Source organism: Chiloscyllium plagiosum, chromosome 21, assembly GCF_004010195.1.
Source record: "Chiloscyllium plagiosum isolate BGI_BamShark_2017 chromosome 21, ASM401019v2, whole genome shotgun sequence".
Taxonomy (NCBI): Eukaryota; Metazoa; Chordata; class Chondrichthyes; order Orectolobiformes; family Hemiscylliidae; genus Chiloscyllium; species Chiloscyllium plagiosum.
Window position 1 is genome coordinate 48,509,701 of NC_057730.1, and position 13,281 is coordinate 48,522,981.

A 13,281-nucleotide genomic window follows, 5' to 3' on the forward strand; every position below is an offset into this window, starting at 1 on the left:
TAAATGGCCCTGTTAACAACTAACAGGCCAAACCCATCATATAACTCTGCTGTAATTACATCAGATTCTGCAATCAATGCTCTCTTTCTGTACCATTAGTTATTATGTCGGGACAAGAGTTTCCCTCGGGGGCATTTCTGAGATGCACAATATTAATCACAGCCTTATAAATAGATTGTATTTCACTCTTGAGAACAATGCCTATAATAGGTTGCAACCTGGAGAGGATTTCACTGGATGGCAACTAGGAGGCCTCACCTTCTATTATGCCGAGTACTCATCCTGTAGCAAGGTTCTGATCTGCACTGTTCAGGCTTCTTTCTTCTAATTCAATCCTGAGTTACTTTCTCAGCTATTTTCAGTGGTGGGTCACTGTAATGTCCAGCTATTGTGTCAGTATAGTTACCAACAACTCCAACACTGCAGCAAGTTTAAAATCACACAACACCAGGTTATAGTCCAACAGGTTTATTTGGAAGCACTAGCTTTCGGAGTGCTGCTCCTTCATCAAGTGATTGTGGAGTATATGATCATAAGACACAGAATTTATAGCAAAATAAACCTGTTGGACTATAACCTGGTATTGTGTGATTTTTAACTTTGTGCACCCCAGTCCAACACTGCAGTAGGTAGTCTCAGGCCACCATAATAATAGACATCACATGATTTGGTTGACCACATTTGAGAAGAAGAGTTGGTTGCCAACCAGAAAGCTGAATGGACAACTTAAAAAGAGACCTATAAAGACAGTGGTTAGCATCAGCAGCACAGTGGCTCGATGGTTAGCACTGCTACCTCACAGTGCCAGGGACCTGGGTTCAAATCCAGCCTTGGGTGACTGTCTGTGTGGAGTTTGCACATTCTCCCATGTCTGTGTGTGGGTTTCATTCACAGTCCAAAGATGTGTAAGTTAAGTTGATTGGCCATGCTAAATTGCCCACAGTGTTTAGGAAGATCAAATTGAAAAAAGGCAGAGAATCTGGCGTCTCCAGAAGAAAATGGACTTTTAAGAGATGTTGGAAAGGGGAATGCAGAAGACGAAGGACAAGAATATCAGTTCTGAATGGTTATTGGCAAATGGATAGAATGGTAGAGTGCAAAAAGATATGAAAATGATTTCATAAGTCATCAGAGTGCCTATGGTGATATTGATGGAAACTGGGACTGTGATGTAATTTACAGAATCAGCTAGTTATAATTCAGCTTTCATTTTTAAACAAAAGGTTTTAAATTAGCTTTTCATTTAAATCCAACTGATCAGGGCATTTGTTTTCATGAATATTTTATCTGATCTATAAAACCGTAAAATATTTCTCTCTCCTCACTTGTGCAAGTATGTCAACAGTCACAGAGTTTCATTGAACTACATAGGATACCCAGAATAGAAAATGGCTACAAGACACAACTAATACATGCCACATTTCTGCTGCACAGAATCTTCCACCAACATTCCATATGTCACACTATTAGCAGACTCCCCTATTCTCTTTTTCATATGTTTAGCAGCTTCCTGAAAAATATGTCTAAACTATTTGCCTCAATAACCCTCTGCAGCAGCAAATTTTTATTCTTGCCAATCCCTCGGTAAGGTTTCTTCTGAATGCCTTAATTGGTTTCTTGGAGATTATTTTATATAGATGGCCTCCAGTCTTTTCTTTTCCTTAGGCTCTCTATCAAAGTCTTTCATGATTTTAATGCATCTATTGGGTCATCCCGCAGCCTTTTCTTTGTCAGAAGAAAACAGTCCCAGAACATTAATTCTTTCCTAGTTGTTGTAACCTTGCAGCACAATCCTTGCAACTCTTTTTGCACTATCCTCAATGGCCTTATAACATGGTGACCAGAACTGTGCATGTATCATCTAACCAATATGGGTTTACCATAATTTCTGTATTTTCAATTCCATTCTACAAGAAATAAACTCTGATGCTTGGTTTGCTTTTTTTTGTTGCTTTTAGTAGTTTGTGTATTTGCACTTCAAAGTACTTGTGCACATCTCGCCCATTTAGATATGTAATGTTCAAGTAAATAATTAAAGTTAGCTCATAAATGAAAACCTATCTCACCAGCCTTACTTAGACCTAGAGGTTTTCCAAAGTTTAGCAATGCATGAAGCAGGTAAAGCGAATGTTTCCATGTTTGTACCGCTTGAGTTTTCCTGGATCAGACCACTAACCTGTTGCTTCAGGAATGTCACTCTCAATCAAGTAAGGGTGACCACTCTTACAGCCTGCCACAGTGAGGCTTATAATCAACTTTTTGTCCCAGGTCACAAATGCATCTTCCACCAGTACCATCTGTAATGTGGGTCTCAAACCCCAGAGTCTCGTGCTCAGAGGTGGGGACCTACACCTTGCTCGAGTACATTGATCTTGTTTGCATCCTCAAAATACCACTTAACCCCAAGTTGAGATTTCAACCCCCATAGAGTGCCCTTTCAAGGACAAACTTTTTATTACCCCTTTAATATTATCTTCCTCTGACCAGACTCAGTCCATCTCTCAATGAAACCCTTATTCATGCCTTTATGGCTTCCAGACTCAATTATTCCAAAGTTCTTCTGACTAGTTTCTATCCCCATAACCTTGCCTCATCTAAAACTTTGTTTCCTATATCCTGTTTACCCCACTAAGTCCTGCTTACCCGTCACCCCTGTAACCATTGAATTTTATTTTTACAACATGTTATATTTAAAATTCTTGATCTTGTATTTATAACTCTCCATGACTTTGCTCCCCTTGACCTTCTCCAGGAATTGTATGTATCATTGAAGAGCAAGAGTGGTGAGAATGTGGATCTTGCTTCTACAGAGCGGAGGCAACAAGCATAACGAACTTAAGGAGAAGTTGTAGAGTCATAGAGTCATAGAGAGGTACAGCACGGAAACAGACCGTTCAGTCCAACTCATCCATGCCGACCAGATATCCTAAATTAATCTAGTCCCATTTGACAGCACTTGACCCATATCCCTCTAAACCCTTCCGATTCATATAACCATCCAGATGTTTTTAAAATGTTGTAATTGTACCAGCCTCCATCATTTCTTCTGGAAGCTCATTCCATACATTCACCACTCTCTATGTGAAAAAGTTGCTTCTTAGGTTCCTTTTAAATCTTTTTCCCTTCTCACCCTTAAACTATGCCCTCTAGTTCTGGACACCCCTCCCCCCGAGGAAAAGGCCTTGTCTATTTACTCTATCCATGCCCTTCACGATTTTATAAACCTCTATAAGGTCACGCCTTAGCCTCTGACGCTCCAGGGAAAATAACCCCAACCTATTCAGCCTCTTCTTGTAGCACAAACCCTCCAACCCTGGCAACATTTTTGTAAATCTTTTCTGGACCCTTCCAAGTTTCACAATATTCTTCCTATGGCAGGGAGACTAGAATTGACTATTTCAATGGTGGCCTAATCAACATCCTGTGCAGCCGCAGCATGACCTCCCAACTCCTATACTCAATTCACCAACTAATAAATGCAAGTATACCAAATGCCTTCTTTCACTATCCTGTCTGTTGTTTCATATGAAGGAGCAAAAGGAGCAGATGGATAAGTGAATAATGTTATAATAAAGAAGATGTGGGGAAGTTAGAGTGCACCATATCTACCAGCATTGACCTAGGCAAAAGTGAGGACTGCAGATGCTGGAGATCAGAGTCTAGATTAGAGTGGCGCTGGCAAAGCACAGCAGGTCAGGCAGCATCGAGGAGTTAGAAAATTGACGTTTCGTGCAAAAGCCCTTCATCAGAAAACCAGCATAGACCTGTTGAGTTAAATGGCCGTATACTAGTTTTAATGCTGGTAAAACCCTATATACTATTCAGCAACTGTAATATATTATTGACAGATGACAATGAAATAATTAAAGAACAGCCCTTCAACGAAGTCGAAAGTAAAATAACCTGCAAGTTCTGCAAATCTAAAACAAATACAGATAATTGTAGACATGCACTGCAGCTTCTATGGACAAATAGTGGAATGTATATTTGGGGCTGCAACTTTTAAAACAGAAAAAATAAAATTAGTTTGATTTGATAGCTACAAATCTTTGTTTGGTTTAGCTCTGTTTCCTTAAACACTTAGGCGGTGTTGTCAAACATGCCGATTATGGAAGCTTCTGTAAAGCATACCACTCTCTAAATGACTGGGGCTCCGTTTATGACAATGAAATAACTGACAGGAGAAATGAAAATGACCTCGGACTTTACTCACACAGCTTTGATATTTTTCCTGCATGGCACGTTGCTTCTCGCACAGGTTCCAGTCAACTTATCCACGTCCTCCACAATGACAAACGGGGTTTCCTCCAAAGTGACGATAGTGAGGTGGCTGTCATCTACCTCACTGTCTGCAAAGGAATTAAATCTTGGCCACACTGGATATTTTAGTGCTAGACTTTGGTTTTCCCACTTTCCAACCTGCAACATGAAAATACAAAGTCATTTACAAGTGAATTAAAGTTTACCAGAATTTTTTTTTAAATTCATTCATGAGCTGTGGGCATTGGTGGCCAAGATATATGCAACTGTTAGCAACAATTAAATGCATTTGTGCAGAGCCTTGAATGCGGTAAATTATCCAAGGCTCTTTGCAGATTTGCCACCAAGCTACATAAAAAGAGAAAGGTGGTTGCCAAAGGTTGACCTGAGAGGTAAATTTTATAGGGTTTATCTTAAAAAAGGCAAAAGACGAAGCGAAGGTGGTAAGTTTTAGACATGGAACTTCTGATCGTAAGGCTTTGGCAGCTGGGATGGAAACCAGAAAGTGCAGAATAGGCCAGAATGGGAGGATTGCAGAGAACCTTTGGCTTTACTGTTAGAGATCACTGAAAAACACAAGGCCATGGAGGATGCCAGCGTGGAATGCATCCTTCTTTAGTGCCGTGTAAATGTTATGATCCAATGGGAATCGCCAAAGCTAGGTTACAATTCTAAGTGAGACATTAATTTATGGATGAAGGTTTGCTCACTGAGCTGGACGGTTCATTTCCAGACATTTCGTTACCCTACTAGGTAACACCTTCAGTGAGCCTCAGGCAAAGCAATGCTAAAAATTCCTGCTTTCTATTTATATGTTTGTGTTTCTTTGGGTTGGTGATGTCATTTCCTGTGGTGCCATTTCCATTTCCACAGGAAGTGACATCACCAACCCAAATAAACCCAAACACATAAATAGGAAGCAGGAATTTTCAGCATTGCTTCGCCTGAGGCCCATTGAAGATGTTACCTCGTAGGGTAACGAAACGTCTGGAAATGAACCGTCCAGCTCAGCGAGCAAACTTACATCCAAAACCTCAACCTGAGCAACAAATCTTCTCAAAATTCACATTAATTTATGACATAATCTGATTAGAGGGTCAGCAACTTTTTTGTTTAAAGTAGATAATGTAGGCATGTGGAATTTCAAACTAAAATAATAAAGCTACAGAATTCTCCGGTTTTGAACAAACAAAATAATACAAAGTTAAGAATGTGAAATAATCTACTGTATGTGTATGGCTATATGCATGACACCAAAATTGGTAGAGTTGCAGATAGTGAGGAGGATTGTCAAAGGATACAGCGGGATTTGGGTAGAGAAGTAGCAGATGGAGTTTAATCCAGACAAATGTGAGGTGATGCATTTTGGAAGATCAAATTCAGGTAAAAATTATACACTAAGTGGCAGAAGCCTTAGTAGCATTGACATGCAGAGGGATCTGGGTGGACAAGGTCACAGATCCTGGAAACTGGCAACACAGGTGGATATAGTGGTCAAGAAGGCATACAGCATGCTTGCCTTCACCGGCAGGGGCACTGAATTTCAAAGTTGGCAGGTTATGTTAGAGCTGTACAAAACTTTAATTTGGCTACATTTGGAATTTTGCATGCACTTCTGGTCACCACATTACCAGAAAAACATGGATGCTTTGGAGAGGGTGCAGAGAAGGTTTCCCAGGATGTTCCCTGGTCTGGAGGATTTTGGTTTTGAGGCAAGGCTGAAAAGTTAGATAATCCTGGATTGTTTTCACTGGAAAGGTGGAGGCTGAGGGGCAACTTGATAGAGGTCTACAAAATTATAAGAGGCATAAATAGGGTGGATAATCAGAGGCTTTTTCCCAGGGTGGTAAAGTCATCGACAATAAGGTATAAGTTCAAGGTGAGAGGGGAAATTTTAGGGGAGAAGTTTTGGGAAAAGTTTTCACCCAGAGGATGGTGGGTGCCTGGAAAGCACTGTCAGTGGAGGTGGTGAAACGTTTAAAGCATATCTTGAAAGACAGATGAATGAGAGTCGAACAGAATGGGCCTGGGTGGGTTGCTCTTTGGAGGGTCGCTCTTTGGAGGGTCGGTGTGGACTTGTTGGGCCGAAGGGCCTATTTCCACACTGTAAGTAATCTAATCTAATCATAGGGATAGAAACTGCACATAGACAATCAGTAGCAGGTCTAAATATGGATTAGGAATCGGTACAGGCTTAGTGGGCTGAAGGGCCTGTTCCAGGGCTGTATTGTGTATTTTTTATTGTATTTTATAATCTATTGATTAATAACTAGAATAAACATGAGGCAAGTATGGGTTGAAATGCAAATTGTAGTCAAATGCTCCACAGATCCCATTGAATCACAAATGTTATCAAGATAGATCCCATTGTTATATCAGCAATGCATCCATACATTACATAGAACATAGAACAGTACAGCACAGTATAGGCCATTTGGCCCTTGATGTTGTGCCAACCTTTTATCCTACTCTAAGATCAAACTAACCCATGTACCCTTCATTTTACTATAATACTTTTGCCTTAAGAGTCGCTTAAATGTCCCTAATGTATCTGACTCTACTATCACCACTAACAGTGCATTCTACACACCCACGACTCTCAGTGTAAAGAACCTACCTCTGACATCTCCTTAAACCTTCCTCCAATCACCTTAAAATTATGACCCCTCGTGATAGCCATTTCCGCCCTGGGAAAATGTCTCTGACTATCCACTCTACCTATGCCTCTCATCATCTTGTACACCACTGTCAAGTCATCTCTCACTCTTCTTCACTCCTTTGAGAAAAGCCCTAGCTCCCTCAACCCTTCTTCATAAGACATGCCCTCCAGTCCAGGCAGCATCCTGGTAAATTTCCTCTGCACCCTCTCTAAAGACTTCCACATACTTCCTATAATGAGGTGACCAGAACTGAACATAACATTTCAAATGTGGTCTAATCAGGGGTCTGTAGAACTGCAGCATAATCTCACAGCTCTTAAACTCAATTCCCTCTACTAATGAAATCAAACACACTATATGCCTTCTTAACAACCTATCACTTGGGTGGCAACTTTGAGGGATCTATGGGTGGGGCCCCCAAGATCCCTCAGTTCCTCCATACTGCCAAGAATCCTGCCTTTATCCCTGTATTTTGCATTCAAATTTGATCTTCCAAAATGAATCACTTCACACAGTTCCAGGTTGAACTCCTTCTACCATTTCTCAGCCCAGCTCTGCATCCTGTCAGTATCTCATGGCAACCTACAACAGCCCTCCACACCATCCACAACTCCACCAACCATCGTGTCATCAGCAAACTTACTAATCCACCGTTCCACTTCCTCATCCAAGTCATTTATAAAAATCACAAAGAGCAGAGGTCCCAGAACAGATCCCTGCGGAACACCACTGGTCACCAAGCTCCAGGCTGAATACTTTCCATCTACTACACCCTCTGACTTCTATGGGCTAGCCAATTCTATATCCAGACAGCCAAATTTACCTGTACCCCATGCCTCCTTACGTTCTGAATGAGCCTACCATGGGGAACCTTATCTAACAGCTTGCTAAAATCCACGTACACCACATCCCTCTCTACCTTCGATGTGTTTTGTTACATCCTCAAAGAATTCAATAAGGCTTGTGAGGCATGACCTGCCCCTCAGTGATCCATACTGACTATCTCTAATCAAACTATAGTTTTCCAAGTAATCATAAATCCTGTCTCTCAGAATCCTCTCCAATAATTTGCCCATCACAGACGTAAGACTGACTACTCTGTAATTCCCAGGATTATCCCTATTCCCTTTTTGAACAAGGGAATACCATTTGCCACCCTCCAATCATCTGGCATTACTCCAGTGGATAGTGAAGACACACAGATCATCGCCAAAGGCGCAGCAATCTCTTCCCTCACTTCCTGTAGTAACCTAGGGTATATCCCGCTTGAATCAGGGGACTTATCTATCGTTATGTTTTTCAAAATGTTCAGCACATCTTCCTTCTTAATATCAATCTGTTTGATCATATCAGCCTATTATATGCTGTCCTCACAAATGACAAGGTCCCTCTCAGTAGTGAATACTGAAGCAAATTAATGACACTGTGGGTCATCAAATGTCGTTAAAAGTTTGACTCCTTCACACGGAATTCCAATTTTTCACTTTCAAAGACCAAGCCTTAGAAGGCCACTTCTCCAAGTTGGATTGCTTCACCTTCGGTTCAATCTCCTCCCCAAGACGGTGTACCACAACATTTGCGAATCTCTGCACTTGTCTCTAATTACTGGCATGATTCCAACTCTTTCCGAGGCAGCTAGATTCACTAATGAAACACAGCCTCTGAATTTCTCTGAACTTTTAGTTTTACTTACATCAAGCAAACACTACTTGTGGACTTCCTTCAACCATACTTTCAGCTGGACTGAATTGGCATCTTCTCTAACAGATTGCTTCCCTTAAATTGCACTGAGCTGATAAATGAGGTTTCCAAGCCCTAACTGTCCAACAGCACGGATGCAGCTAATAGCAGCATGTTAGTTGCGTGTGGCCTCTTCCCTTCCTTCTGACTAAATCTTACTGACTCCTAAACTGCTATTCACTGACCACTATTTTCTAGTGACCTGTTAAAATGCTTCCAGAGGGTCCTGCCTTTATTAATGCGTGGAATCAAATGTTACCAATGTTGGAGCATTCTCTTTCATGCATTTTACAATTCTCCAGCCAACTTCCTTTCCACAATTGCAAACGTCTGGACATAGACAGACACACAGGGACAGAGAAATGGGTTTCATTACATCTTTCCCTCAAAAGAAAGAAAGATTTACAATGGCTTGGAAAATACAAGAAGTTCTTAGTGTTCTAAATTTCTGACAAATAGCTTATCGTCTACTCGACTGAAAACACTTTTTCATTCATGCATTCGCATATATTGTATTAATAAAGATTTAAAAGCAAGTGCATGCAATTAAAAAAAAGACTGGCAGAGTTTAAAACTATAGCATTAACATAACTCAGCACTAGTGTTCATTTTGTATGCCTTTTATTTAATTCCGCAAAGAACATAAACAATTACAATGCTTTTTCTCAATTTTATTTGTATTTTGTGCCATGGATTTTCAATCTTTCGGCTGGAACCATAAACCAATATTCTGGCAACCTATCCCTCTGCATGTACGGATGCATTTCAGTCTTTATATGACAAAAATGACTTTCACATTGGCTTTTCAATTTTAATTCAGAAGATTATGCTTTTTTTTTAACTCTTCTCTGTTAATGCAAACATGTTTTTCAATTCATCCTTTAAGGTTTCTACAGAAGAAGTGTATGTAAGATTTGAAAAGTACTTCAACATTATCTTCTTCAAAACCTCCCTCCATATATTTGCTTACTCTCTTATTTTCCAATTCCTTCCCAGGTTATTCATTCAGCTGAACAACTGCTCTGTTTGAATCAGTTCCTTATTTTCAGTATCATTTGTAAAACTCATCCACAAATTTGACCACTTCCCGTGGGTTTTCATTTCTTTGCAGACAGTTTGCTCCATGGTTACTGATTGGTCCTTAGACTCTTTCAATGTCCTCATCAATTCCTCAACCTATTCCTTCAAATTTTCTTTAGCTGCTTTCAATGTTGGAGCTGCTCTTCAATTCTGGCAAGGGCATGATGGGCTGAATGGTCTCGTTCTGTTCTGTATCATTCTAAGATTCGATTACTGAGAATGTACTTGATTAGGGAGCTTTTAGTCAGATCTAATTTACGGCAATGTTTGGGGTAGCTAATAAATTATACTAAGCCTTACATTTACTCTTTCCTCCAACTGATAATTAATGGAAATCATAATTTTTGAGCTGCAAAATGACTAATTTATTGTTGCATTTGCATCAACTGGATTGTTACCTCATTGACTTGCAATATCCTATCTTGCTGCCCTTCCTCCCGTCGCCAGCAAATAGCACAGACTGGGACATTGGATATATCATTGATCAAAAAGGGAATCAATCATTTGGAGGGTCAGGCAGCGATAGAAGTTGAAGCCACAGTCCGATTAGCCACAATGTCACTGAATAATGGTGCAGGCTTAAGGGGCCAAATGGTTTGTTCTTCCTAATAGTTCTTATATCCTCTGATTTTTGTGAAAAATCATTATTCTTCTGTTTCCAGTTTGATCTTTCAGCTCTTTATATCAATGAACAAAAACTTAGGCTGCACGTCCAAGCAGGTACCTTTTATTTGTTAAAACCTTTGGTGGTGCAAATGTTCTGCCTCAGCAGAAAGAGCTAAGGACTAATCAAGGGCAGTTCCTATGGATTTGTAGAAGTCAGTTAACGCCGAACTAAGTTAACTTGAAGAAAATGCATTTATTAAGGGGCTGTAGCAAATGTTGGATAATTGGGTTTTGAAAAGCACTTCAGAAAAGTGCTGCCTAAGAGATTCTTGAATGCCAAAGCCCAGGAAATGAAAGAAGGAAAGAGTAAAACCTTACTTCCAATGTTTTATATCAAAACCATAGCACAGAATCATAATTTCAGAATACTTGACATATAAAGAAATGACTAGGATATAAAAGGTAATGACTTCAGGTGGCTGATAAAGCTAAAAAAATCATGAAATTAAGTCTACATAGAGCAACATTTACAAGGATAGTACGCAAGAGGAGAATTATTAGGGAGAAAGTTGTGGACTGGAGCCAAAGTCATAAGTTCTAGCATGAAGCTAACCTTGGTGTAATGAAAAGTGGACTGATCCTTCTCTGTTGTCAGCTCAAACTTTTGGGATTCCCTTCCTAATAGTATTGTAGATGGACCCTACACCACGTGGACTGCAGCAGTTCAAGAAATCAGCTCTACCACCCATTCAAGGGCATGCAAGATGCACAATAAATGTTGGCCGAGCCATCACCACTCCCACATCCCAAGGAAGAATTTTAAGAAGTCCCAAATTCCAATTAGTGCCACCAAGATGAATATTCAACCCAAAATGACAATTGTAGATCTGAAGTAGTTGTCAGCTGCTTTACTACAGTCACCTTGCCAAACAGACTGAATTGTCTAAAGTTTTTAATGAAACAGAAATTGCTGAAGAGCATTCTAAGGAAGGGTCACTGGACTTGAAACATTAACTCTACTTTTATTCCACAGATGCTGCTAGAACTGCTGAGTTTCTCTAGCAATTTCTGCTTTTGTTTCAGATTTCCACTATCTCTGTTCCTTCTTTTATTTTATCATCTAAAACATTTCCTGTTTTTGCTATTATGAATGAATCCAGGTAAGTGCTGTCCCAGTAAATATTATACCAAAGAGGAGTGATTTTGCATGGCCCTGTTGCTCACTAATGTCAGTTGAGGTGTTTCCCATTCACCACTGGGTTTGTGCCTGTTCAAATTGTTAGACCACCATGTTGAAGCTGTCAAAGTCGTTTCTCTTCATAAATGTCTTGGCTTGAAACTGCAAAACCGTCCATTGTGATAGCTCCACAGAGGCTGAGTACCAGCCACTATGTCATCCTTTATTTACATATGAACAGTCCTTGACTTTACTACTGCCCCATTCGGAGTCAGCTCTTATAGTGGCAGCATCTCTGACACTCCTCTACTTTTCTGTCAGCCAAGACTCCCTAATTGGACAGATTAACAGCCCCAATCAGGGAATTTATATTCTATGAGGTCCAGCTAGCCGATCTCGTTACAACTACTATAACATTGTATGTTTTCATTTCTGCTTAATTTTTCTGGATTATCTCTGCAGCTTATAAAAGGTACTTCTAAAATGCACAATGTAGAGGGGCTGGTGTTGGACTGATGTGGACAAAGTTAAAAATCACACAACACCAGGTTATAGTCCAACAGGTTATTTGTAAGCACTAGCTTTTGGACCACCGAAAGCTGATGTTGATGATTTCTGGACATCGGAGTGTATCTAGGAAAACTTAACAAACAGCGAAATTCACAACTGATCTTGGAGGATCCTGTGTGGGAGAGCTCACAGTACAGGAACAGATACGTGCATAGTTTTTAACATGTAATCCTGCTGTAAGTCTACAGTGGTGAGTAGAGCGGGTGCTGGCAGGTTGTACTAGGTTGGGTTGGGATATCTGGTCAGCATGGACAGGTTGGACCGAAGAGTCTGTTTCCATGCTGTACTTCTCAATGACTCTACATGGATGGTGACATCTTGAAAAATGTCCATATTACAGCGGAGGAAGTACTGGATGTCTTGAAACGCATAAAAGTGGATAAATCACCAGTACCTGATCAGGTGTACCCTAGAACATGGTGGGAAGCTAGAGAAGTGATTGCTGGGCCTCTTACAGAGATATTTGATCATTGATAGTCACAGGTCAGGTACTGGAAGACTGGAGGTTGGCTAACATGGTGCCACTGTTTAAGAAGGGTGGCAAGGACACTATAGACTGGCGAGCCTGATGTCGGTGTTGGGCAAGTTGTTGGAGGGAATCCTAAGGGACAGATTGTACATATATTTGGATAGGCAAGGACTGATTAGGGATAGTCACCATGGCTTTGTGCGTGGGAAATCATGTCTCACAAATTTGATTGAGTTTTTTGAAGAAGTAACAAAGAGGATTGATGAGGGCAGAGTGGTAGACATGATCTATATGGACTTCAGTAAGGCATTCGGCAAGTTTACCCATGGGAGACTGGTTAGCAAGGTTAGATCTCACGGAATACAGGAAGAACTAACCATTTGGATACAGAACTGGCTCAAAGGTAGAAGACAGAGCATGGTGGTGGAAGGGTTGCTTTTCAGACTGGAGGCCTGTGACCAGTGGAGTGCCACAAGGATCTGTGCTGGGTCCACTACTTTTCATCATTCATATAAATGATGTGGATATGAACATAGGAGGTGTAGTTAATAAGTTTGCAGATGACACCAAAATTAGAGGTGTAGTGGACAGTGAAGAAGTTTAAAATCTTCGAGGAGAAAGTGAGAACTGCAGATGCTGGGGATCAGAGCTGAAAATGTGTTGCTGGAAAAGTGCAGCAGGTCAGGCAGCATCCAAGGAACAGGAGAATCGACGTTTCG

At 40.6% G+C, this 13,281-nt stretch overlaps 1 protein-coding gene across 2 annotated transcripts in view; it reads right to left on the reverse strand.

Annotated features, from left to right (window-relative positions):
• The window catches only part of grin2aa (glutamate receptor, ionotropic, N-methyl D-aspartate 2A, a), a 170,983-nt gene that overhangs the window by 86,503 nt on the left and 71,199 nt on the right, over positions 1-13,281 (reverse strand). For both annotated transcript variants that reach the window (XM_043712001.1, XM_043711999.1), the window contains exon 3: positions 4,214-4,419. In XM_043712001.1, coding sequence (XP_043567936.1) covers positions 4,214-4,419 — 206 coding nt within the window. The remainder of the gene's footprint in view (positions 1-4,213; positions 4,420-13,281) is intronic.